At 39.0% G+C, this 27,392-nt stretch overlaps 1 protein-coding gene and 1 long non-coding RNA gene across 4 annotated transcripts in view; one reads left to right on the top strand and one right to left on the bottom strand.

Moving 5' to 3' along the window:
- The window catches only part of LOC309870140 (uncharacterized protein), a 101,959-nt gene that overhangs the window by 18,509 nt on the left and 56,058 nt on the right, over positions 1–27,392 (bottom strand). For all 3 annotated transcript variants that reach the window (XR_014314505.1, XR_014314506.1, XM_082742295.1), the window contains exons 2-3: positions 19,345–19,448; positions 999–1,059 (exon numbers count right to left, since the gene is read on the bottom strand). Coding sequence is in view for 1 of the 3 variants with exons in the window: in XM_082742295.1 (XP_082598421.1) it covers positions 999–1,059; positions 19,345–19,398 (115 nt within the window). In the remaining 2 variants the exon portion in view is untranslated. The remainder of the gene's footprint in view (positions 1–998; positions 1,060–19,344; positions 19,449–27,392) is intronic.
- The window catches only part of LOC309870143, a 76,712-nt gene that overhangs the window by 14,241 nt on the left and 35,079 nt on the right, over positions 1–27,392 (top strand). The window lies entirely within an intron of this gene.

Genomic DNA, 27,392 nt, shown 5'->3' with positions numbered 1-27,392 from the left:
TTAGCAAATTAAATCCAGGTAGCTCTATTTTATCTTATTTTATTTTTTAAAGATTTTATTTATTTACTCGATAGAGATGACAAGTAGACAGAGAGGCAGGCAGAGAGAGAGGAGGAAGCAGGCTCCCCGCTGAGCAGGGAGCCCGATGTGGGGCTCAATCCCAGGACCCTGAGATCATGACCTGAGCCAAAGGCAGAGGCTTAACCCACTGAGCGACCCAGGTGCCCCCAGGTAGCACTATTTTAAAACTGTAGTTCTGAACAACATCGATTTTAACTCACAAATTAGGCACAGTTTAATACTGGAAAATCTACCCACGTAATTTAATACATTAATTGAGAAAGTAAAATTACATAAACATCTTAGCAGATAATCATAATAAAAAATCTGATAAAGTTTAGATTCATTTATTTTTAAAAAGTCCTGTCAGATTATAAATATAAGGAATCTTCTTAAATCCAATGAAGGATGTATACCAAAACCCTACTAGTAATGGCAAAAAATTTGAAACAATCCAAATATTCATTAGCAGAGGAATTCAGAAGGAATAGGGTTTATTCATACAGCAGGACACTATGAAGCAGTTCTCAGTAAAGACAGATTGAAAAGATAAGTGAAAAAAAGCAGTATGTTGTTTCTGTGTACATTGTTGAGGGAGAGAGGGAGTTAAATTGGGAAGCAAAGGACATAGGCTTCAGAGTTATCTGTCATGTTTTAGTTCCTTGAAAAAGGACTTACAAATACAGCAAAATGTTAATGTTTATTACATTTGGATGGCAAGGACTGTTGTTTTTATAATATCTTTAAAATATTTAAGTTTTTTAAAAAGAGAATTTCTTAAAAGTCACTAACATCAAGAGTAGGCATTCTCTCAGGAAAAAGCAAAAATCCCAATTTTTAGTAGCTTCTCATGGTCTAAATAACACAGTCGAAACCCCTTATAGAGAGAAGTTAAGACTTACATGTCTTACAAACATGTAAGATTCTCATGGACATACCTGCTGCTTTTCTAGCCTTAGATCCCATATGTGACTTCTTTATTCTCTCTGGGGGAGGCTCCTTGCCAGAAAAAGATAAAATAAAAATAAATATTAACGGATGTTCTACTATCCCAATGAAGCATACTGGGAGGGACAGACCATTATCTAGGCTAGAGGTACCAAGAACTCCAGCATTCTCCCAACCTTGAGTTACCTTGTCCCTTTAGAGAACTTTAAGAGTCCTCTTGAACCCAAGATTCCCTGAAAATTTCCCTTTATAATTTAGATAAACTCTGACTCAATAATCTTTCATTCCTTTTGTCAACCAACAAGTTTTTATAAAGTTAGGCATTGTGCTAGACACTGGACATACCAAAGAAAACACACAGATGACCACAAAGAAAACCAAAGATAGATGACTAAATGTAATATAATTACATATATAAGATATATATACACACAAGTATATATGTATATAATAGAATTATATAGAAATATATACACATATAAACACATACAATTATAGATAATACATAATATATACACACACAAATATAATATATATATACACACATATGTATACATGTATAACATATACACACAATGGAATATTATTGAGCCATGAGAAAGAAGGAAACCCAGCCACTTGCAGCAATATGAATGGACCTTGGGGACATTATGCTCAGTGAGATAAGTGAGAGGAAAACAAATAATCTATAACAATCTGTCACTTACATGTAGCATCTAAAAAAGCCAAATTCATAGAAACAGAGAATAGAACGATGAAAATAGGGTTGGGGAGTGCAGGAGGAAATGAGAAGACGTTGGTCAAAGGGTACAGACTTAGAGTTATAAGATGATTACATTCTGGAAACTAATGTAGAGGGTGGTGATTTTAGTCAACAGTACTGTACTAGACACTGGGTAGCTGCTAGAGGAATAGATCTGCAGTGTTTTAACAGCAAAAGGAAATGATGATTATGTCAGGTGATGGAAGTGTTTACTAACCTTACCTTGGTAATCCTTCCACAACATATAAGTGTATTAAATAAACATACTGTATGCCTTAAACTTACACAATGTATCCTGTCGATTTCATCTCAATAAAGCAGGAAGAAAACAAATAATCAAGTAGGTACACAGCTATCTGAAGTAATTATTCCTTATTACGGATGTTGGGGAACAAACCGGGATGCTGCACTCGGAAGTTACACAGGTGATTAGGTAACGACTTTCCGAGCAGGTGATACTGGAGTGGAGGTTTACAGCACCAGAAGGTGGTCCTGTGAAGGTCTAGGATGGAAGTTCTGGGCAGAGAGAAGAGGAGTACAAATGTCTTCACTTTTTAGGAACCTGTTAAAGGGCCAGCATGGTGGGGGGACAGTCTCCTAGATGAGACAGGACGGTAGCAGAGGCAGAGAGATCCCGTAGGGCCTAGGAGACCGCAGCAAAAAGTTGGTCTGTTATTCCAGGAGAAGTGGGAAGCCATGGAGTTAGTTTTAAGCAGAGGAATGACAACTGATGTGTTTTTTAACGATCACTCTGTTTTAGTGAGCTTGGACTGCTATAACAAAGTACCTTAGACGTAACCGACAGAAATGTGTTTGTCCCGGTTCTGGAAGCTGCAAAGTACGAGATCAAAGTGCCGGCCCATCTGGTGTCTGGCGAGGAACCACTTCCTGGTTTTGAGACGGTCAGCTTCTCATCATGTCCTCACAGGGCAAGAACACAGTGAGAGGCTCTGGGTCCCTTTCTGAGGACACTAATCCCATTCATGAGGGCTCCGCCCTCATGACCTAATTACTTCCCGATGGCCCCCCTCCTAATAGCCTCACGTTGGGGGTTAGAATTTCAGTATAACAGTGGGGGTAGGAGTGGACACAAACATGCGATACAGGACGCCATCTGTCTCTTCTCAACATATTTCATGGCGGCTTGGGTGGGTCCTCCGATAACCTTAGCTGTAAGTGGGGACTTGCCCAATGTGGGGTAGGCTGGCAATTTTCTAGCATCAATGGAATATGTGGATAATTCCATCTAATGCTGGATTTCAGTATGAGAAAGCCCCTTTTGCCACGTACCACAGCAGCGCTCTCAGTGAGAAGGCAGTTGAGAATTCAGACGGGCAGGCAGATGCTGGGAGAGGAAGGATGAGCAAAGAGCTGGCTTCTGTTTGTCCTGTGTCTCATTCCACACTCACCAATCCAATGCCCTCCTCCACTTCCGCAGGGAGTAAAGTGAGAAGGCAAAGAAAAAAAAGGCTAGGACTGTCACTTTAGAAAAACACTCCCTCCATAGGGAAAGAATTGCTGGGAGTGAGAAGTGCTTTTCCTTGTGCCATTCTCTGTCTCTCGTCTTTTTATTTATTTATTTGTCAGAGAGAGAGAGAGAGAGAGAGACAGAGATCAAGAAAACACATAAGCAGGGGGAGCAGCAGGCTTCGTGCTGTGTCTAGAGCCTGATGCAGGACTCGATTCTAGACCCCAAGATCATGACCTGAGCCAAAGGCAGACCCTTAACTGACTGAGCCATCCAGGTGTCCCTGTATGGTTCTCCGTTTGAAGGCTGCCCCCCACACTTCCCTTACTCCCTCTTTAACTCTCTTGCTTGCTCTTATAGCTTGTCTTCCTCCTGGGGGAGATTAAACAGATTCTGCTTTTCCTGTCAGTCCCAGATGGCTTTCATCTCATACCCGGTTGAGTCTCCACTGAGCCTATAATTTGTAATCTTGTGTATTTTTCCGTATCTGCTGCGGACTTGAAGACCTGTGCGGTGAATACAGGGGAAGGCAGAGGAGAGAGTGTTTGCAAATAATGGCCACAAGTAAACTCTTCGAAAGTCACTTCGTTATACTGTCTGTTCCTTACAAGCTGACTTGTGAAGTTATTAGCCTCTCTGTGTCATAGAGGCATAAACTGAGTTTTCGAAAAGGTAAATGGCTCTCCTTAGTCCTGTAATTCCAAAGTGGGGAGAACCAGAATTCTAAGCTAAGTTTTCTCACTTTTCAGTCCTCCTGTGCTCTTTCCTTTGAACACAATGGCTTGTTTAAAAATCTTTGCCTTTTTTCAATGTTTCTTGGTTTGCTAGCCTCTTTCTCTTTAGCCTGCAGATGAGAGAGGAGAATGTCAGAGAAGCTCTGGAGAACAGAGAACAGAATGGCTTCTTATCTATGTATGAGAGAATTTGTATAAAAGTACTTTAATAGTTCAGTGCATACACATTCCTTGCTTAACAGGTGCAATTATCTTCCCAGTCCCTAGTCCCTGAAAGCCCACATTCAACTGATCACCTCTTTAACTCCCACTTGTCACATGTGGGCAAGTGGGTTGAAGCAAGAAACAGCATTCCATTTCCTAAACGTTCTTTTTTAACTGGGAAATCTCCCCGGGAAGAGAGACATCATTTCCATCATGCCCTGGGTGGAATAAATGGTGACTAGTGCTTTTCCCAGCTGGAGGTCTCCCTGCCAACTTCTGCTCCATTTTCTCATTCTCTTCCCCCTCACCTGGATCTACATCCTTCAACTCCCGGCTCAGTCTTGCCCATTCCCAGAATTATCTTTTCAAACTATAAACTAAGGATAGTTTATATCCTTAGACTATCTTTAAGGAAAAAAGGTATTAAAGGAAATATTTCACATACCCACAAAATAGAATAGCACAATAAATCCCAATGTACCCATCACCCAGAATCAAGAATTATCAAAATTACACAACACTGGATGCCTGGGTGGCTCAGTTGTTGGGCAACTGCCTTCGGCTTGGGTCATGATCCTGGAGTCTCAGGATCGAGTTCCATCTCTGGCTCCCTGCTCGGCAGGGAGTCAGCTTCTCCCTCTGACCCTCTCCCCTCTTATGCTCTCTCTCACACTCTCTTTCTCTCAAATAAATAAATAAAATCTTAAAAAAAATTACACAGCACTGCCATATGTATTGTTTTTTTCTTTGCTGAAATATGTTAAGTTCTACCCCCAGCTTCTTATCACTTCACCCCTGCATATTTCACTATGGACTGAGGGCAAGCTGTTCAATGTTGCCAATGCTCTTCTAAGAAGTATAGACTTTAGTCTCTAGGTTTGTTACTTACCAAATTATTTCATAGACATCCCACACATTTGGTGTTTGGATTTCTACCTCAAGTAAATAAAATATAAATGAAATAAATCAATAGATTGTGTTTACCCCAACATCTGGAAGAAAAATGTCTATATAATTTTAAAAAATGGGTGAAAGAGTCAATGGATCCTTTCAGTAATGGATCAGTTGGATGGAGAGGCAGGGAAATAGCTGGGATGGCTGCTTCTCTAACTGACTGTTGCAGAGCTGAAGTTTCTGACCTCTCTCTTCCCTAGCCAGCCACTAGAAAGACTGCCCATGGGAGCCCTGCTCCCTCCTGCACTGTTTCCACCCAGCTGTGTAGCAACAGGCTGTGTGCCACAATGAAACTGTTCTTTAAGACCAGCTAAAGTCCCACCTGCTCCGGGAAGGCTTTCCTAATTATGGCTTCCAGTTGGCTCTCTTCAGCACACAATTCTGCAATTACAGTTTCATGCATATAGTTTGTCTTCTCTGGTAGTCTGTGAGGGCATCAAGGGTAAGAAGTGTGTTTAGCCTTATACTGTGTGACTTATGGTGCCAAAGAATGAAGACACAGCAGGTGCTCAATAAATATTTATAATGCAGCTTTCATTTGGGCTGATGTCATTAGTGTCACTTTTTCTGTTCAGAATCAAGTTATAAGGGAAAGAAAAAAACTCAGCAGAGCCATTTCTGTCGAAGAATGTGAATAAAAGACAGGTTGGGTTGGGTTGGCTTTCATCCATCCACTAGTTCAACCTGCTCTACAAGTCTCTTAAATCCTGCCCCTTCTGTCTTTGCTTGAACAACCTACAATGCTTTTTTTTTCTTTTTTTTTTTTCCCTTGTGCAAATGACTAGGGCAATTGTCTGTGGTTGGCACGTATTGTGGTATGACCACATGTTTAAGAATCATGAAACCCTACATTAAGAAGTCGATCCTTTAACTGAACCTTTACCCAAAGCAAACGACTCAGTCCTGTCGCAGCGCTATGGTGCCACCAAGTGGACAGTTTTTGAACAACCCAACTCATAAACCATTTGTGGCCAGTTGGTTTATGGAATGGCAGATTTCACACTCTGCATTTTCTACCTAGAATGTTTGATGAATTCTAACAACTTCTTCTCTTATGCTTCTTGAAATATTATTCTCTTTAACTCCTACTTGTGATTTAAGAAAATTCCCAAGCAAAGCATTTATGAAGTACAGTAACATGGGAGCTTACTTTTCATCTTCCTACCTCTCGAGAGAAAACAAGTTTCTCGTTACCTCTGAGGAAACTTTTAAAATATTAATCCTATTTCCTAGGGCAGTCTACTTAAAAAGGAAGAGAGTTTGCCTCTGCACTATGATATATATGTCACCTATGTCTAGTCTTGATGTATAGTTCCTCAGGAGTCAATCTCGTATCTTACTAAGTCAGAACACCAAGTGAATGGTGCTGGAAGAATCGGATAACCAGATACAAAAAAATGAACCTCAACTCTTAGCTGACAGCATAAACAAACATTAACTGGAAATGGATGCGATTATCACAAATTCCCTAAGTCTCAGCTGAATGGCCAGTTTAAGGACCTCCTTGGAGAAACAAAACAGCTCTAGGACACCTTATTCTCTCCTCCTTCCCTGAGGCTAAACATACCTCACCTGCATTTTTCTCAGGAGAGGCTGCATATGATGAATTTTCTTTCTTTAAAAAAAATTATTTTTTCAATTTAATGTTTAATTTTTCTAAAAGTATATCTTGGTTCTATGTAATGTAGGGTGGTGTATACTTGTGTTCTGTATGAAAGAATTGGAATTTTTTTTTTAATTTATAGGTCATTAAAAAATTCATAAGATGTAGACAAGTGCACTGGACGACCAGCCAGGAGATGGAAGGTCCAACCCCAGGTCTGTTACAAACAACCAGTGTGGCCATGGACAGGACCAGATTCGATCTCTCTGGGTTTCCACATTTGTCAGGTGGTTAATGTCTCCCTTTTCAAACTGTATGTATTTTTACATTTTCTCTAATCAGCCTGTTTATACTATTAATAAGGACTTTGGGTAGGATCTCTTAGATTCCTTCCTTGTACCTTGTTTTATATATATATATATATATATATATATTGCCATTGTGTTTACTTGCAAATTAGTTTCCTTGCAATATGAGTTCTTCATTTAAAACTATTACTCTTAAGATCTCAGATTAATTTTGATGACCACTCTTGGAAAATTTCTCGGAGCTATAAGTTTCTTTCAAATTTGCTAAATGTACGTTACATGTGTATTTCTCATTTTTGCCAAATTTCAAGTTTAAGTGAGTTTGAGCACCATGTGCCCTAAATATGCCATCGAAAAACCCCTCTACCATTTTCCATAAAAGAAAAGGCAAATTAACCCTCATGTACTGTGCCTTGGGCCATCATGCGAGGGGATTGCACAGGATCCTACAGTAATTTTGCTGTATTAAAATACATCAAAAGGCATAAAAATACAGTGGGGAAGCCTTGGATTTCAGCCTGAACCTCTCAACCTCCAAGCACATGATTGCAGGGGAAAATCCTTTAATGTGTCTGAGCCTATGTCTTCTTATCTGCAAAATGGTGATACCTGTTCTGCTGAAAATGCATTTGGTTGAAGGTTCAAGTGAAATGAGATTCAAGGTAACACACTGAAAACTTGGAAGAGCAACTCTGATGGGAACCCTTCATTTCATAGGAAGAAGCTGAAGAGCTTGGAAGGATAGGGGATACAGTAGAAGAATCAAGGATGATTTAGGACCAGATGCAAAACCTGAAGGTGCCTTCTGGTGGGGCATGATAACCAGCAGCTCTTCCTGGTCCCCCTCTCCCCCTTTTGGGAATGATGGAAACAGATATGGTTTTCTGTCCACCATCCTTTTCGCCCAGATAACAGGAAGGGAGAGTAAGTTGGATGTGACAGTCCAAGGATCAGTAGAAAAATGAGGGGGAAAAAATAGGGCAGGAGAGGATGACCATGGGATTGACACTATGTTATCACCTGTAACAAGTCAGACACCGTGTGCACGTGATCTCTTTACATGCAGGGATGGTTTCTGGGTTCCCAGCAGCAGGAATATCTTCAATGCATGAATGTAAAGTAATCATCATTGAAAAAGTGAAACAACTGCAGAATGAGAAATGTTCTATTTTTCTTTAAGAGGAGGACTATATTTTAAAATTGTCAACATAGAAGACAAAGAAAGGTTATAGAAATGTTCCAGATTAAAGAAGGCTAAAGGGATAGGATGAATACACGTGATCTTTGATCTATGCTGCATATGCTACTAGAGGAGACAAAACAATGTCATAAAACATTATTGGTCAATAGAATTGGAATATGGTTGGCAAATGAGGGGAAAGGACTATGTCAACACTAAGTTTACTGGAGTTGAAAACAATGCTACGGTTCTGTAGGCAAATACCCCTATTTAAGAGTGGTGGGCCATGATGGATGTAACTTATCTCTAAATGGTTCAGGGAAAAATATATAAAGAGAGAGATAGAGTGACAGAGAAAGTGAGCAGGTAGGGTAAAATAATATAAGTAGATGATCTGGACAAAAGGTAAATAGGTATTCCTTGTGCTATTTTTTAAATTTTATTTTAAGTAATCTCTACACCCAACATGGGACTTGAATTTATAACTCTGAGATCAAGAGTTGCACGCCCATCTGACTGAGCCAGACGGGGGTCTCTGCACTATTTTTATTTGTGCAAGTTTTTCATAAATTCGAATTTATTTCCAAGTAGCAAAACTTTTAAAAAGTGAAACAAATATTCTAATGAGATCCTCTATGCATTAAACATTCTCATCATTATTTTTAGTTATTAAATAAATAACACTTAATACCTGCAAGCCTCTGAACCATTTACAAAGTCCACATATTTTGTTTCACTTAAACCTCATGAAGAAGTCCCATTTTATAGAGAAGAGAACTGAGAATCAGAGATTTCTCATAGGACCTTGGCTAAATTGTCTTTGTATTTTCACTGCCTTGTCCAGTGAGAAAAGGAAGGCAGACAGACAGGGATGATGAAGGGACCTACCCCCAAACCACAAACCTAGAGGCACCCATGTCAAACTAAGACTCAGAGCTCAGTACCTTTTATTTCTCTGCAGCTACCAAATACTATAAAACACACTTAAATCTCAGAACAGGACTAACCGTTATTTAATTACTGTTTGACGATCACAAGTCACACAATCTTACAATGCTTTAGGCTAACTTTTATGTATGCCATTTATCATCCTGTAGCTAAGGGAAGTAGCTGTCAAAAAATGTTAATCCGATGCCGGCAGAATAAGACTACCCTGTAGTAAACTCCAATATATTGCTTTTACCAGTGACACCATGTAACCTAATAAGATAAAGTTATTTTATATAGACATTTTTCTTAAGAAACAAAAAAGAACAAAAAAGATGTTACCAAGATATCCACATGGCTTATTCGAGTGGTATGCATTACCCTTAGAATGACATTTTGTGTACTGTTAACACTTTTTTTTTTTTTTTAATTTTCATCTCTCCCCCACCCCCAGCTTCATTTTCAGCATTTAAAGTGAAAATCCTAGATCGCCAGAGGAATTTGCCTTCACAAGTGAAAAGGAGCATGGTACCAGCGGCAGAAATGGCTTTCTCCACCTGGTTAGTAATCTTCAGTGCCAAGTAATTTTTGACATTCGCTGCATGTGGTTTCCTTTTAAAGTTCAAGAAGTTACACTAACTAAAAGCAATAGCAATACATATATGAGGGAAAAACAACAACAACAACTCACAACAACCCAGAAGTGCCAAGAATGAGAATGAAATCCTAGACTGCTGTGCTTGGGGGGAATTACATGGTCTAAGGGCAGGTATCTGGGTGATGAAGAAAATCCGGTGTCGGGGGCTGCCATGGGAATAGGTGTTGACCAGGCTGACTTTCCCGAGTGGGTCTTCAGTCAGCGTGTATTGATCTGTCTTTTACTCTGTGAGTCATGAGTCTAATACTGGATACTCATGTGTAGGCATGCGTTATAGTTGGGAGGGGACAAATGTGTCATCTGGGGAGGACAGCTGGCCATTTGACAAAGTGTGAAGGTGATTAGACTGATTGTTGCCTGTTAATCAACCTTCAGTGAGCGGCTCTTTGAGACAAATAGACGTGGCTTATGACGGACTCCGCAATCTGTACTGAGCTCTCCATCCCTTTTCTCGTGTGATGTATTGTCTTGCTCATCAGTAAATTAAAAACTAGGTGCAAGTCAATTCTTTTTTTAAAAAATTTTTAAATTTTTTTATAAACATGTAATGTATTATTAGCTCCAGGCGTACAGGTCTGTGAATTACCAGGCTTACACACTTCACAGCACTCACCATATCACGTACCCTCCCCAATGTCCATAACCCCACCACCACCCTCTCCCTACCCCTCCCCCCAGCAACCCTCAGTTTGCTTTGTGAGATTAAGAGTCTCTTATGGTTTGTCTCCCTCCTGATCCCATCTTATTTCATTTTTTCCTTCCCTACCCGCCAAACCCCCCATGTTGCCTCTCAACTTCCTCATATCAGGGAGATCATATGATAGTTGTCTTTCTCCGATTGACTTATTTCACTAAGCATAATACCCTCTAGTTCCAACCACGTCGTTGCAAATGGTAAGAGTTCATTTCTTTTGATGGCTGCGTAGTATTCCATTGTGTATATATATCACATCTTCTTTATCCATTCATCTGTTGATGGACATCTAGATTCTTTCCATAGCTTGGCTATTGTGGACATTGCTGCTATAAACATTCGGGTGCACGTGCCCCTTCGGATCTCTACGTTTGTATCTTTAGGTTAAATACCCAGTAGTGCGATTGCTGGGTCATATGGTAGCTCTATTTTCAACTTTTTGAGGAACATCCATGCTGTTTTCCAGCGTGGTTGCACCAGCTTAGAGGCAAGTCAATTCTTAATGCCGGCCGAATGAATGTGTTTTGAACGGTTATTCTCATATAGATTCTCATTTGCATAACTTATAGCAAGAGGATCTTCTGTGAGTTATTCACCCTCCATGGGTACTTAGCTTGGCAGATTATAACCTCATATTAAGGTGAGCAAACTCATAGGTTTCATTTTAGGAAGAGCAGATTTACTTCTCAATGCTGCAGGGTGTTTTTATTGAGCACCTACTATAAGTCATGGATTGAAGATTCAAAGGTGAATAAGGCTGACTGTTTTTATAATTGGGGAAATAGGTAATTAAACAGGTGATCACCAAAAAGTGATAGGCACTAAGAATGGGGTAAGAACAAGGTTCTATGGGACATTTTTTTCTTAAAGATTTTATTTATTTGATACAGAGAGAGAGAGCACAAGCAGGGGGAGTGGCAGGCAGAGGGAAAGGGAGAAGCAGGCTCCCTGCAGAGCAAGGAGCCAAATACATGGCTCCAACCCAGGACCCTGGGATCATGACTTGAGCTGAAGGCAGATGCTTAACCGACTGAACCCCCCAGGTGCCCCTCTATAGGACAGTTTTTGACAGGCACCTACTCTATGACAGTCACTTGGTCTCTTTGCTCGTCAGGGAAGGTTTTGGGGAAGAAGATGGCTAGGCTGAGCACTGAAGGACACATAAAGGTTTAATGGGGGAAGGTAACAGAGGGAAGATAGGAATTCTAGGGGTTAAAATAGACAAAGGTCAGGAGGTGAAGGAGAGCAGGGTATATTTTGGGGACTGCAATCAGTTGACAGAGCTGCACCTAAGATGGGGCCGGATCACGAAGTTTCTCAAATGCCATTCCAAGAATCTTGGATTTTAAACTGATGGTTTTAAAACAACGCTGAAGGGTTTTAAGTAGACATAAAATGATCGAGTGTATAGAGAATGGATTGGCACGTGGTAAGTCTGGAGGCAAAGAAGCGGGGCCACAGCTTGAATCACCAACATCCTACAGCTGTCTGCTGTGGCTAGAGAGGTTGCTAGGAAAGAAGAAGTGGGGGTGGAAGAATTTGGAACCCATCTGTGCTCTCTGCCCTTTTAAGGAGTGTTAAATAAGTCATCTTTATTTTTAAAGAATTACACACTCATAGTAGTGTACTCTAATACGTCATTTGATAGAAGGAAAAAGCAACATTATTTACACGGAAATGCTGATACCAAGACGGAGTACTTCAGAAGTGGATGAAACAAGGTAGGAAATTATCAGCTGTGAAATTTCACCAACAATTGCAATTTTATCGTCTCATATTTATTTTATTTGAATTCAAATGGAGTATCTGCAAATAAATATATACATTGGTTAGACTTAAAAAATTATTCCTTTATTAATTCTTAGCTTTAGAATTGAGAAGACTATATTCTGTTCATTTTCCCACACTTGCTACCTGAGACAGGGGCCACCATACCGTAAGTGCTTAATAGGTGGTTGAAAGTCAAGAATTAAACACACACGGACTAAAATAGATTTTCTAAGACCTCTGATGATTTTCATGAAAATTCTAAGAAATTTCCTTAACACCAAACAAATATAAGTTGGAAGTCAAATAAACAAATACTATATTCATTTTGGATAAATGTAGCTTCAGATGTGTTTGATACAATTCGCAAAAAAGGCAACGGGAATTGTGTGGGTGAAACTGAATGAGGAATTCGGTCTTTTGTAATTTCGAGCTGTTTAAAATGAGAAGGGTTGAGTAGTTTAAAAATGGATGGGAGGAGCTGGGGCTTAGTGGCAACCCACAATTTTCTTCTCATGGTTGTGACTACAGAAAGAACATTTTCTAATTTCCCACAATGCTCACAAAGATGTTTCTAGATCAAGGACCGTGAGACCCTTTGAATGTAAGAATTAGAAAAGCCTTATATGGATATATACACCTCGCTTTCAATTGTGTCCAAATTTTAATACACAAGTTTATAATATAAATCAATATAAATAAAATAAATTAATAATTATATCCTATAATAAAATATTATTGTAATATAAATAAGTTAATAATTATAAATTATAGCTAAATGAATACTTAGGTTTTAAGAAAAATCATCTTGCATACTTTTTAAATGTTACTATTTCACTTTTTCTGGTCCCTTAAATAATGCTTGTATAGCTTGAACCTTTATTTTTGCAATAAAAGCCTAAGTTTGCAGCAAGTGGAGCGTAAATTACACAGCTATATTCATACAAAAGTGCAGTCATGAAAACACATTATGCCAACCACATTCCTTATTAAATGCATGCTAATATTTTCTTTGGCTTTTATTCTTTGTATGTTAGTCATGTAGACAAGGAAGAATGTTTTCATGGGGACTCCTTATTAAGTGCTGAATAGAGATCGATCACTATCAAGGAGGTCCGTACTGTACCCTGCTCCAAAACCTTTGCCTTTGAGTCTATTTTTCTGCAATGCCTTTTGTTGTCACTGTTGCTGTTACAAGACGGGATTTTCAGTTTTAAATTTAAGATTCATGCAGCTAAGGAGCTCTTCCCATTTCTTCCCTGTGGCCCATACCATGGCCCATACCATGCTTTAGTTTCTTTAACAACAGTTCTAAGTAGGGAACCTGGAGCACTGAGTTTCAGTGGAGATGCTGGGGCTCCTGTTGGTGGCAGCACTGCCTTTGCTCTCTGTGACTAGTCTTGGAAATGAAAAGTTCACTACCGAACAGCACACTTTGGGGGTCCTTTGAGTACAGAATGATTGGAATCAATTAGATGAACAAACATGAAACCGTAATAGATGTCCAGTAAAGCAACCTCATTTTAGGAAAACCAAATATATTAAGTTCACAAAAACACATTGATTGAGGAATGGTATGGTTTACATTACGAAAAACCTGCAAAATTCTTCAAGTAGTGAGCTACGGAATACAAATTTTGAAATCAGCATTTACAATTTTAGAGCATTTACAAATTTTACAATTGTAAAATTTTACAATTTTTACTCTGGCACACCAGAGTAAAGCACCCTGGTTTTCACACGAGAGTAGGACATTTTGCATTTGGCAGGTTTTTGAACTTTGCAAAGGAGCCCATTGCTGGGTCTCCTCTGATCTGCATATTCCACCAGCTGTGGGCAAACACCACTATACTCCCCTCCCCCTGCAGAACCCACACAGCCTGGTAGAGAGCCCATGACCTCTAACCCAGCACCAGTTCCTCCTACCCCATTCCTACAAAGGCATTTGTTTGTTTTTTGTGTGTGGTTTGTTTGGATTTTTTTTTTTTTTTTTTTTAGTGGAGGTATATGTCTATTGCAGGTAACATATATTTGTTTGGACACTGTGTGTATTAAAATACTGCTGGCGTTTAGTGGACAGAATTGAGACACACCCTTTAAACCCTTAAATGATGGACATTTGGGGGGGCGCCTGGGTGGCTCAGTTGGTTAAGCATCAGCCTTCGGCTCAGGTCACAATCCCAGAGTCCTGGGATCGAGTCCCACACTGGGCTCCTTACTCAGCGGGGAGCCTGTTTCTCCCTCTCCCACTCCTCCTGCTTGGACTCTCTCTCTGTCAAATAAATAAAATCTTTTAAAAAATGATAGACATTTTGTATTACATTTTAAAATCACCTCCCTTCTATTTCAGAATGTTATAAGCAAACCTATTATACCCATATATGGCAAACATAGGGTAGATGCACATTTTCTTACTAGTTAATATTTTTTAAAGTTCTTATTGAATTTCAGTTAGTTAACATACAGTGCAATCTTAGTACAATGTAGAGATTCAACACTGAATCTCTATATTGTACTGTAGAGATTGAGTCCATTACAAATGGACTCAAATCCCCGTCACCTAGCTCACCACCCCCCCCACACCTCCCCTGCAGTAACCATCAGTTTGTTCTACACTTGAGAATCTATTTCTTGGTTTCTCTCTCTCTTTTTCCAAGTTAATGAATATTTGACAGATACTTCTTCCTACATTCTGGGGTAATAATTTGATATTATTTCCCCCTGCGCTGAAAATTATTTGCTCATCACTTTAGGCTGTACACATTGCTTTTTCTGAGGAAATATCATAAACATGACTCTGACCCACTAATTTGAAGAAATACGCATTGCGCACAAGCAGAATGAGTAGAAAATTTATGCCCGACATCCCCACTTTGATTCCATGTGAGGGGCAGAACCTAATTTTGTTCTGCCCAGAACCAAAAGTGGGTGGAGACATGCAAAATTGTGAGCCCTGAGGTGATAGGTAGCCCACATCAGTCTGTTACACTGATGAATTTTTTAAAACTCGATTTAACCGGCACTTTGCACGTAGCTGGTGCTCAATAGTACTGTTGAGTCAGTTAACTGACTTTGGTTAGTTCTTGATTTGCCTGGTTTAGTCCTTGCTAGTTTTCCTATTTGCTGCCTGATGGGTCCATCTGTTAGCAACTAGTTCCCAGCTTTAGGCTAGGCTCTTTGCTTGACACTGACCTTTTTGCTGTTATTTTATTTTCTGAGATGTTTTGGAAAGGGCTTCATTTTTTAGCAGGAGAGATGGCAAACCGTGGCCAGACCTCCCTTGAAGAAATGTGGTTGTTCTGGGAATAGGCGAGCTATCAGTCTGTCAGTGGAAGAAGGCAGGGCAGCCCTCCATTTCTTAGAGAGGAGGATTTGCTTCACTTGCACCTGGTGGCTGGGCAGAAGGGAGGAGCTCCAAGGCAAGTGTGAAGTAACTTGCCTCTTACCCGGCCCCACCTCCGTGTCCCTTAGCCCCTTTCCGCTGTCTGTTGGTCAGTCTGTCCACCTACCCAGGCTCCTTCTAGCCTCCAGCATTCTAACCCTGGCTGCTCTGAGGTCATGTCTCCCTTTCCACATCCATTCCCCTTTCCATGTCCCACCACCCTAGAGCAAACACTTATGAATAGAGCTTCCACTAGCTGGTTGTTAGAAGAGTAGCAATTAAACCAATTCATACCAATATATGCTGTAATTTGTGTAAGAATATTTACATTTCAGAAGAATATGTGTTTAAACCAAAAAAGTGAAGCGATGATGACCAATTTTGTATCAGTAAGGACGTGTTTGAACCAGAATCTTCCAGGTACTTAATGAGTGGAAGTTTATTCTCATTCTATCTCGGTCTCTGGAAGGATGAGAAGAAATGTATTGGGATAAAAGTTATTTGTTTATAAACCGGTGTCATGCTTGGTCACGTTCTGCTTGCCTCTGACAGCTTTGTAAATAGTTAAGCTGCTATGTAGTTTAGTTGGGAGAATCTCAGAAAATTAGTTTATCACTTTCCTTCTCCGATATGAATGAAGGAGGTGATTAATATTGTGGAGTTTGTGCCAGAGAGAAAGGCAAGGCAGTTTCTGTCTCTTGCCAGCTATGTGGCCTTGGGCAAGGAACACTACCTTTCTAAGCCACAGATTTCCTGTTGAGCTCATATAGCTGATGAGAGTGATTTCTGTATAGGGAAAATCATTAATATTCCCAAATACGTACATTTGAAGCAATTTGGGTCAGAGTCCCACTGTTGTGGTTATTGTTGGTTTTAACTGGTCAAAATACTTCTGAAGTTAATACATGGAAGAAAAAGTGTGTCAGTATTGTCAAGAAAGTTTTGAAAGAAAACAAACAATGAAGGGGAACTTGCCATACCGGATATTAAACTTTCCAGCATGGCTGCTACAATCAAAATAAAATGAATATTAGCTCAGGGATGAACAAATTGATCAATGAAACAGAACAGAGAGTGCAGAAACCAATTCAAGTTAAAACATGAACTTTGTATATGGTGATGCTTATATTTCAAATTATTTTGAGAAAAGCCACAATTACCTTATATAGAGCATTAAAGTAAGGAAATACTCACCTGAAAGGAAGAAGGAAGGAAGGAAGGAAGGAAGAAAGGAAGATAGATAGATTTGTAACTTGAGTAAATATAAAGAGAATATTAGGATATAATGAAGATTATGAAACTTGAGGGTAGGAAAGGGACCTTCATATGTTAGACAGAAAAATCCACAAATCGGGGGTGTCTGGGTGGCTCCATCCATTAAGCATCTGCCTTCAGCTCACATATGATCCCAGGTCCGGGGATTGAGCCCCACGTCTGCTCCCTGCTCAGTGGGCAGTCTGTTTCTCCCTCCCCCATCTGGTGCATTCACTCTCTCTCCCTCACAAATAAAATCTTTAAAAAAGAAAAATCCACAAAAAATTTTTAAAATGGATTGACGTGACTACAAAGAAACCAAACATTTCTGAATGTCAAAGGCACCATTAAAAAGTTGAGGGATGGGGTGTCTGGGTGGCTCAGTGGGTTAAAGCCTCTGCCTTTGGCTCGGGTCATGGTCTCAGGGTCCTAGGATCAAGCCCCGCATCAGACTCTCTGCTCAGCGGGGAGCCTGCTGCCCCCCTGCCCCACCTGTCTCTCTGCCTACTTGTGATCTCTATCAAACAAATAAATAAAATCTTTAAAATAAAAAAGTTGAGGGACAAATGATGGATTGGGAAAGAATATTTGCAACAAATATGACAAGGCATTAATTTCCTTTATAGACGATGACTTGTGAATAAACAAAAGACAAGAAATATATCAGAAAAAGGAGTACACAAGATGATCTAGCAATTATCTAATGAGGGATACAAATAGCCATTAAACATTTTAAAAAGATGCTAAACTACAGTGTTGGTCAGGGATAAACTAAAGAAATAGAGAGTTTTCATGTATCAGAGAGACAAGAATTTTTTTTAAATGGATCAAATTTACTTTGGCAAAAGTGTGGAGAAAACATACCTTTTAGGCACATTGGCGAATGTATAAATTGTTAACATTTTTGAGTCACCTGGTAACATGAAATTTAAATGTGCGTATCTTTGACCTAGAAATGCCACTTCTAGGAATCTAACTTACATAAATAAAAGTGCTAGTTTTAAGAAAAAGGCTGAGTGAAATTGCATATTGCTGCATTTAAGGAATGAACTCTCCAAAGCCCTGGAATATACCCTGAACATCCACCAATAAAACTGATTATTATTTACCACCAATAAGACTGAATATTATTCAAATATTTACGTAGGTCTATACTCATTGATTTAGAAAAATATCCGTGATATATTGTGAAGTGAAAAAAGCAAGTGCTAAAAATAGGTGTAATACATTTTATTTTTTATAAAAAGACTATATACCTGGTTGCGTGTCTGACTATAGGACTATGTAACACCTGGGGTGTTGGGTGGGTCAGTCATAGACAGACTTATGGAAGGATACTTTCCAAAATATTGGAAGCTGAAGAATGGGACTAGATTAGAGGAGGAGAGCATTAAATTTTATATCTCTTTATTGCTTGAATTATTGCACAAAGCCTTCATTACTCTTACGAATTGAATTATGTCCCCCCTCAAATTCATATGTTAAAGTCCTAACCGCCCAGTACCTCAGAATGTGACCTTACTTGAAATTAGCTGTAGGTGTAATTAGCTAAGCTAAAATGAGATCATACTGGAGTGATTGTCCTTATGACTGGTGTCCTTACAAAAAGGGGAAATATAGATGTAGATGTAGATATAGATATCTATCTATCTAGATCGATCTACCTAGATCTACCTAGATCGATCTAGATAGATAGATATAGATATAGATGAACTACATAGATATATCTATATCTATATCTATATCTATATCTATATCTATATGAGATTTTATTTCCTTGAGAGACAGTGGGAAGGAGCGGCAGGGAGGAGCAGAGTGAGATAGAGAAGCAGACTCCCCACTTAGCGGGGAGCTTGATGTAGGACTTGATTCTAGGACCTAGAGATCAAGACCTGAGACAAAGATAGACGCTTAACTAACTGAGCCATCCATATGCCCTTATAAAGGGGAAACTTAGACACAGAATCAGGGAAGACAATGGGAAGACAAAATGATGGCCATCTACAGCCGAGGGGAGAGGCCTGGAGCAGCCACTGCCTTCCCTCGCAGCCCCTGGAAGGAGCCCACCCTGCTGTCAACACTTTGCTCTCGGATTTCCAGCCTCCAGAACTGTGAGAGAAGAAACTTCGGTTGTTTAAGCCTCCCAATTTCCAGTCCTTTGTGTTGGCAGCCCTAGCAAACAAATACAATCACTCTTGAAATTCAAAACCAATAAAATATTTTCGAGAAAGGTAAAGAATAAAAAGAACTGCATTGTGTAAGTTTATTCATTCAAGAAACATTTACCAGATATCTGTAATGTGCCAAGTAGTTTATCTTAATTAGTTTTCTTAATTTTCCAGAAATGCAAGAGGATAAGAATTAGTGCCTGCATTTTACAGACATTCTGTAGCTTTTCCATTATCACACAGTGAATAAATTTTAGGGTAGGAATCAGTACCTGTTTTTCTGTGGCAAATTCCAATGCTGAGTGCTTGATCTCCTCATTGTCCATTTCCAATCTTTAGTGAGCACTCAGGAGAATGTGCCCGTCTCCATTTCTTTCTAGAACGTTAATGTAAGACACGGAATAATGATGCCAGAATGACACTGTCCATAAAGTATGACACCAAAGTGGAATGATTTTATGGAATCTCCTTTTAGTGGGTTGTATTGAAGGGAAAGACAGTGAACAATGGTTATAGCCTTTTCTTGGTTGTACTCAACATTTCATGTTCATTTTTATCTTGCCAGTTGTCTAAGCTAGAGAGCTAAAAAATAGGAAGATGGAAGAAAGAAATATTTCAGAAGTCATATGACTTAATCATAGATAGGTGGTTTGGCTCAGTGACATATTTCAGAGTTTCATCAGGGAAAAGTCAAACTGAAAATACCCATGACCTTGTGATACAGATGTTATATTTTCCAAATCCTTTAGTGTAGGGCAGAAGGTTTCTTTGTTGCTCAACTAGCAAAGGGCACTCTGATGACCTCTTCTATTAATTCTAGCCACGGCCATGTGCATTTGGATGCTTATTATTTTATGCGACCATTTATGGATAAATGCTTATTCATCCAGCTCAATGCACACGTTCTATCACCTTCTCTCAGGTCAGTTTGTTGTACCTTCTTCTTTGCAGCTGTAACACATTTTTACTTAAAATACAGAATATATAAGGTATTCTTAACAACATGTATTCTCTTGTACTATTTATGTGTGAGACTCTTTTTCTACATTGTAAATTCCTTAGGGTTTGAGACCACTCAAACTCCATGTTCATTAGGCTCTCACAACCAGGCATACCAGTGACCTAGAGAGCAGAGAGGATTAGAAATACCGGGCAGGTCAGCGGTGGGGTGGCAGAAGAGCACCTTCCCCATCTAGACTGGAGACGATCTCATCATTCATCTTTCCCACAGGTACTATACCTCCAGCTGGCATGATCACAACTCTGTAGTTCGCAGACAATTCCCTTTTCCAAATACCCGCTCCTCTTTGCTTCCCCGCTTCCTTCACTCCCTGGCAGAATACAGTTAGTAGTAATAGTACCAGTACTGTTACTTGCACTGGGAATAGCTAACACTTATATGGCATTAATTGTGACAGGCACTTTTCTAAGGCTTTGCATACACTAAATGTCTTAGATAGGTACTATTATTAGCCCCGTTAAATAGATGATAAAATTAAGGTGCAAAGAGATTAATTTGCTCCAAGTCAGATAGCTCCTAAGTGGTACAGCCATAATCCAACCCAGGCAATCTGGTTTCAGAGTCTATGCTCTACACCACTATGTCTTCATACCCAAGAAACTCACACCTGTAATTGATACTGTGGTAGAGAAAGGGAGTTAATAAAAGATTATCTATCTGTATTTATTGAACTGTTTAAAATTAAAATACAAATGTCTCATTTAAGTGGTCAAACTTTAATGGTAGGGTCCAGGCTTTTTCTTTGAGAAGTCTGCTGACTGAAATTCTTCCACATTGATCTTGAATTATTTTTTTCCTTTTTGCATGGTTCTATAATTTCTAGCTTTCATTTCACTGAAGAGAGAAGTTGAAATGCACTCACAAGGTAATGAATGCAAAATTCATCGAGACGTCTTACCATTGTCTTCCAGTTATTTTTAGGTGTCTGACCTCCCAATGCAAAAACATCTTCAATTTTCATTTCAGATTTTCATTTTTTCAATTTAGGGAGCCCTTCCAAAGCATTTGTTTTCATAGACCCAGAATTCTCTTTGTTTTCACACTGAACCCGAATTGATTCACATAACATTTAGTTTGAGTAATGACACTAGTTAATACAACTGGCATAGACCCCCAGGAATCAACACCTCTGACTTGAAAAGCACACAAGTCATGAGCGAGGGGGGGAGTCTGGGGCACCCCGGAGGGCAAGTTCTCCAGTCAGGAATCGGGAGCCATGGTTTCCAGAAAGTAGGTGTGTAGAGGGGTTAGGAGGGCTGGGTAACCTGGTGTTAGATGAAGGTGGCTGAGCAAGTGCTAATGTGTTCTGTCCTTGGAGCCCTCGGCTATCCCTTCCACTGCAAGCCTTCTCTAGTTGTGTCTCCACCTGATACAGAGGGAACTGCCTCCTCTTCAGTGACCCTATAGTATGCTATGTTTCTAGTGCATACTTTTTTAAAAAATATTTTATTTATTTGTCAGAGAGAGAGAGAGCACAGGCAGGCAGAGGCAGAAGCAGGCTCCCTGTCAAGAAAGGAGCCCTATGTGGGACTCGATCCCAGGACACTAGGATCATGACCTGAGCTGAAAGCAGCCACTTAACTCACTGAGCCACTCCGGCATCCCTGTATCTAGTGCATACTTATCATTCTTAAATGTGGCTGTGTTTTTAAAAATTTTTTGTTGTGATAAAATACACATAGCCTAAATTTACCATTTTTACCGGTACAGTTCGGTGGCATTAATTACATTCACATTGTTAGGCAGCCATCACCACCATCCATCTCCAAAACTATGTACCCATTAAACAATAGCTCTCCATTGTCCCTTCCCCCAGTCCCTGGCAATCACTGGTTTACTTCTGTGCCTATGATTTTAAATATAATAGGTACCTCATATAAGTGGAATCACATGGTGTTAGTTTGTATGCATTGCCTTAGTTCATTTAGTATAATGTCCTCAAGGGTCATCCATGATGTAGCATGTGCCAGAATTTCCTTCCTTTTTGAGGCTGAATGATATTCCATTGTATATATATATCACATTTTGTTTATCCATCCATCTCTCCAGCGACATTTGGTTTGCTTCCAAGTTTTAGCTATTGTATGTAATGCTGCAGTGAACAGGGGTATCCAATGGTCTCTTCAAGACCCTGCTTTCAATTCTTTTGAGTATTAAATGTGTGTGTGTGTGTGTGTGTGTGTGTGTTTTAGTACATAGCTCTTCCTCACTGGAATGTGAACTAAATCTCACATTTTTAGTGGATAGCACACTTCCTGGCGCATAGTAATTTAATAAAGGCTCATTAATAAAACATACTCTTTGACAGATAACCTGGAGGTTTTATCAAAGGAAGGTCTAGAGCCACGATTACTAACCACATGTAAAATTTGTACCTGGAGAATTACTCACACCTGAAGTAGAGTTAATTTGAGAACTCTTGTCCCAAAACACTGAGAATCTATAACTAAGATCACCTTTCTTTCTTTCTCCCTTTTCCCCCAGGTAATTGTATATAGAATCATACAGCATGTCTTCTCCCTTAAACTATGAGGCCTACCTCATTTTTCTAACTGTAGACTCTTATATATAAATTCAAGGTGGCAGAATTTTCCAAGGAAAGTACAAATCACTATTCATTCTTGACATCTATTTATAAAAGAGTCTATCTAAGTCTTTAGAATGAAACATGAAATCTCCTATTTTCACTTAGCGTTTGATGCAGACGTTTTGGATAGCTCCCGAATGTTTACATCAGCTAACTGATCATCATTACTGCCATGAAAAGATTCAATTTCCAACAGCTTAGAAGACTGCGTGAAAATTCTGTGGGGAGAGCATACATTTTAAAGCTTAAAATAAAAAAAAAAAGAAAAGAAAAAAGAAATGCTGCGAAGCCATTGACACAGGTACACCAGAAACAATTTCATGAAGAAATGTTTCAAAAGGAAAAAACGAACCAAACTCTGATGAGGTTGCTTGCTGTCAGGGACTGTTTCAGCTAAACTGCTAACCCAGTGAAGTCTATGTTATTAGTGAAGTGTTATTAATAACCCTTTTAATGGGATGAGTTCTACATTTTTTTCCTTCACTGCTATTATAAAGAAACTGTATATTTTTGGCTTCAGTCATGATATATTAATTTTATTTTTACAATGATTTCCTTTATGTACTTTTTACTGGTATAATCTAGGACTGATGGTTTGAGAGAATGGAAAAAAAAAACCAAAAAAATAAAAAAGAAGGAAAGAAAGAAAAGAAAAAGCTCAGGAAATACGCCAGTCTTCTATTTATGAGAATAGTTATTTTGGGGGGCACCTGTGTGGCTCAGTCAGTTAAGCCTCTGCCTTTGGCTCAGGTCAGGATCCCAGGGTCCTGGAATCAAGTCCCAAATTGGGCTCTCTGCTCAGCAGGGAGCCTGCTTCTCCCTCTGCTTCTTCCCCTATTTTTGCTCTCTCTCTCACTCTCTCTCTCAAATAAATAAATTTTTTTATAAAAAAGAATATTTTATTTTTTATTTGCATTTAGATTGCATTTGTCTTGCCAATGCCTCTTCCACTGAGTTTTTTTGGACAGGACACTACCCTTAGCTTTCTCACTTTACATTTTTTTACTTTGTAAACGATACGATCATGTAGACATATTTGTAAGAGGGAGGGTCTGATTTTGGTAATGTGTTTATGACCTTATTCAAGGACACAAGCTAAGGGGGCCACAGAGGGTGAGAAAGGACTCAGAGGATGCCCTCAAGTTCTCACTGCAGAACACTGAAGGGGAACGAATGTCAGCAAGTCACCTTCATTTCTCAACTCCTGAATTAAACTTCTAGCAGAAGATTTCCTTAGTTTCCACTGTAAACACAGAAATCTGGAAAACAGTAGTATCTTATGGTATTTGTCAGAAGTATACCTGAGCACAAGTGACTTGGGTAACTGTCCTGCATTCCTTGTGTTACCTTCTTTCTAGCTGATGCTCCTGCCCCCACTCCCCTGAAGATACACATGCACTGCCTAGCAGTGACCTAAGAGGAAAGAGGAAAGGAGTATTTATTTACAGAGCTTATATTTAAATTGGGGACATAAACAAGAAAAAAATTAATACACAGCAGGTGTCAGGTAGGAATACGTACTCTGAAGAAAATGAAATCTGGAAGAGGGACTAGAGAATTATAAGAGTACATGTGCGCACCTGTGCGCGCATGTGTGTATGCATTTATGTGTTGGGAGTAGCTAATTAGGTGGTGTTTGAATCAAAACCTGCAAGAATCCTAGGCATGAGCTTTGTAACACCACCTGCGATACAGGCAAGATGGCAGCTTCCCCAGGCTCTGCTCATTAGATGGACACACATATCACAGACACAAACACATTTATCAAAGAATACATGTGTGCTTCTCTTTCTCAGGGCTTAGCACTGAGCGCTAGCACAGCACAATGAGTGACCCTAAATGTCTCTTCTTGGGAATAAACTGGCGCTCAGACGCCAGAGAAACTCTTGTCAAAAAATTTCTTGTGCCGTGACCTCAAAAGAAAAGGCCACAACGTCCCAATGCTGTTAAGGGTGGCTGGTTGTACTGCTGTTCATACTGGAGAGGGCCTGAGGAACAGCGGTGCACGGTAAAAGACATGTTAATTGACTTGTCAGATTCTTCTCAGGAAAGAACGGATTCTTGCATAATTACAAATTATTTCCCATTAGTGTGCTAAATGTCCACTTCCTTCTTTCTCCTCATGCTCTGATTTGCAGTTTTGGAGATAGAAATGAATTTGACTTTTTACATTGAAATTATCAGGACACTGAACACTAGACTTGTGGATCATTTTATATGTACAAAAATATTTATTATAGTCTACGTACCTTTTCCAAAAAGAAGTACAAGTTCATCTTAATCAATTTAATAAAATTTTGATTGCACTATAAAATTATTAAAGTTAGTAATCTTTAATATTTTGTCTACCCTATCATAAAATAACCACAGCTTTACACTGACATAAAATTGTCACCATGAAAGTCTATTTGTCAAGGCAAGAGAATATAATATATTTTACTTGGCAGTTTGTTGTCTTATCATTGTAAACACAAGATGCAGAAACTCTAATTTTACTTTTGCCCTGGGCTCTTGCAATGTGAGAGACGGGGCTAGAACACTGCCAAGACTGGAGGAAAGAAAGTTCTGGGCTGAGGGAAGAGCAAATACAAAGGCTTTAATATGAAAATGAGAATGGTCCCTATGAGGATCAGCGCACAGGCCAGCTGTAGCAAGAGGAAGGTAAGCCAAGGGTGGATCAGTAGGAAACCAAAGAGAGGTAAGCAGGAGCCAAACAATCTAGGTATATCATTGTATGAAATTTGGATTTTAGTCTAAGTGTTGTTGGAAGTCTTTTGAAAACTGAGAGCTGATACCCCAAATATTAAAAAAATATATATCACTTACACTGTTCTGAAGAACAATGCTGGAATTAGAAGAGCCAATAATTTATCACAATACTGCAGACAGGAGATGATATGTATGAGCTAGGGGGACAGCAGGGGAGGTCACTGAGGTTGGGATTTATTTTGAAATTAGTCAACAGGACTTGCTGATGAATCACTGTGGAATGAGAGAGAAAGATGGAAGTCATGGATGACTCCAAGGTCTTCAGATGATGCAACAGGTTTGCTAAGGTGGGAAGACTGGGGAGAAATTGAGTTTGAAGAAGAAAGTCAAGACTATTGTCTTAAATTAAATTTGAGGCACTTCTTCGACATCCAAATGTAGATGTCTAGGAGGCATTTAGATATCTGAGTTCAAAGTTCAAGAGACAAGTCAGGAATGCTTGAATCAGTGCTGGGACCCAAGAGCTAAAGTTGTTTAGTATTGAAATGGTTGCAATCATCTAGGGACTGAAGGTAGATAGGGAAGAGAATGGAGTCCTTCAATATTTAAAAGTTGGGAAGAGAAGGAGTCATCTCAGTTTAAATTTCACCGTCTTCAGGAAGCCTTCCCTGACCCTTCAAGGTAAGTTATACTCCTAATGGACCCCAGAAGACCCTGTAGTTTTTACATCTATGACACAATGATGCAATCCCCTATTACTCATTCCCCTCTAAACTGTGAGCTTGTAGAAGTCTCCTGTGCTTTTGTATTCTCATCATCTTGTGTAGGGTTTGGCTTCTTGAATAAATGAGTTATTTTACCATTTGTTAGGAAATTTGGGGATATTTAATTTTTATAATTAAAGTCATCATAAGTGTTCTTTTAAAAAAAACACTGACTTTATTATTGTTTTTAAAAAATGTATCAGTAAGTCCCCAATTAAAGCATCTCTTATCTATTTATAGCAAAATATTTAAAAAATCCACCACCTTAGGTATCCATGTTCATGGATAGGAAGACTCAATATTGTCAAGATGTTAGTTCTTCCCAACTTAATCAAGAGATTCAATGTAATAGCAGTAAAAATTCCAGCAAGTTATTTTGAGAATATTGACAAACTGATTTTAACTTTATACAGAAGCAAAAGACCCAGAATAGCAATACAATATTGAAGGAGAGTAACAAAGTTGGAGGACTGATGCTACCAGACTTCAAGATTTACTATTAATCACAATAATCAAGAGAGTGTGGTATTGACAAAATAATGGGCAAAAAAGATCAATGGAAGAGAATAAAGAACTCAAAAATAGACTCATATACATACAGCCGATTGATATTTAACAAAAACAATACAATGGAGAAAAAGTCTTTTCAAGAAATGACACTAAAATGATTGGACATCCACTCACATACACAAAATGAATCTAGACACAGACCTGACACACTTCACAAAACTAAACCAAAACTGATCATAGACTTAAACGCAAAGCACAAAACAATGAAACTCCTAGAGATAACATAGAAAATATAGATAACCTTGGGCAAGTTAATGGCTTTTTAGATACAACACCACAGGCATGATCCATGAAAGAAACACTTGATAAGCTGGACTTGATTATAATTAAAATCTTCTGCTTTATGAAAAACACTGCCAAGAGAATGAGAAGTCAATCCACAAGCTGGGAGAAAATGTTTGCGAAAGGCATATCAGATAAAGGATTGTTATCCAAAATATACAAAGAACCCTTAAAACTCAACAATAACAAACAACCCAATTTAAAAAATGGGCAAAAGATCTGAATAGACGCTTCATCAAAGAAGATAAAAAGATGGCAAACAACCACATGAAAAGATGCTCAACATCATATGTCATTAGGGAAAACACAAATTAAAATAACAATGAGGTAATGCTACATATCTATTAGAATGGCTAAAATCTAAAACACTAACAACAATAAATGCTG

Source organism: Mustela nivalis, assembly GCF_964662115.1.
Source record: "Mustela nivalis genome assembly, chromosome: 7".
Taxonomy (NCBI): Eukaryota; Metazoa; Chordata; class Mammalia; order Carnivora; family Mustelidae; genus Mustela; species Mustela nivalis.
Note: the sequence above shows the minus strand (reverse complement) of the source record. Positions and strands in the feature narration are given on the sequence as shown.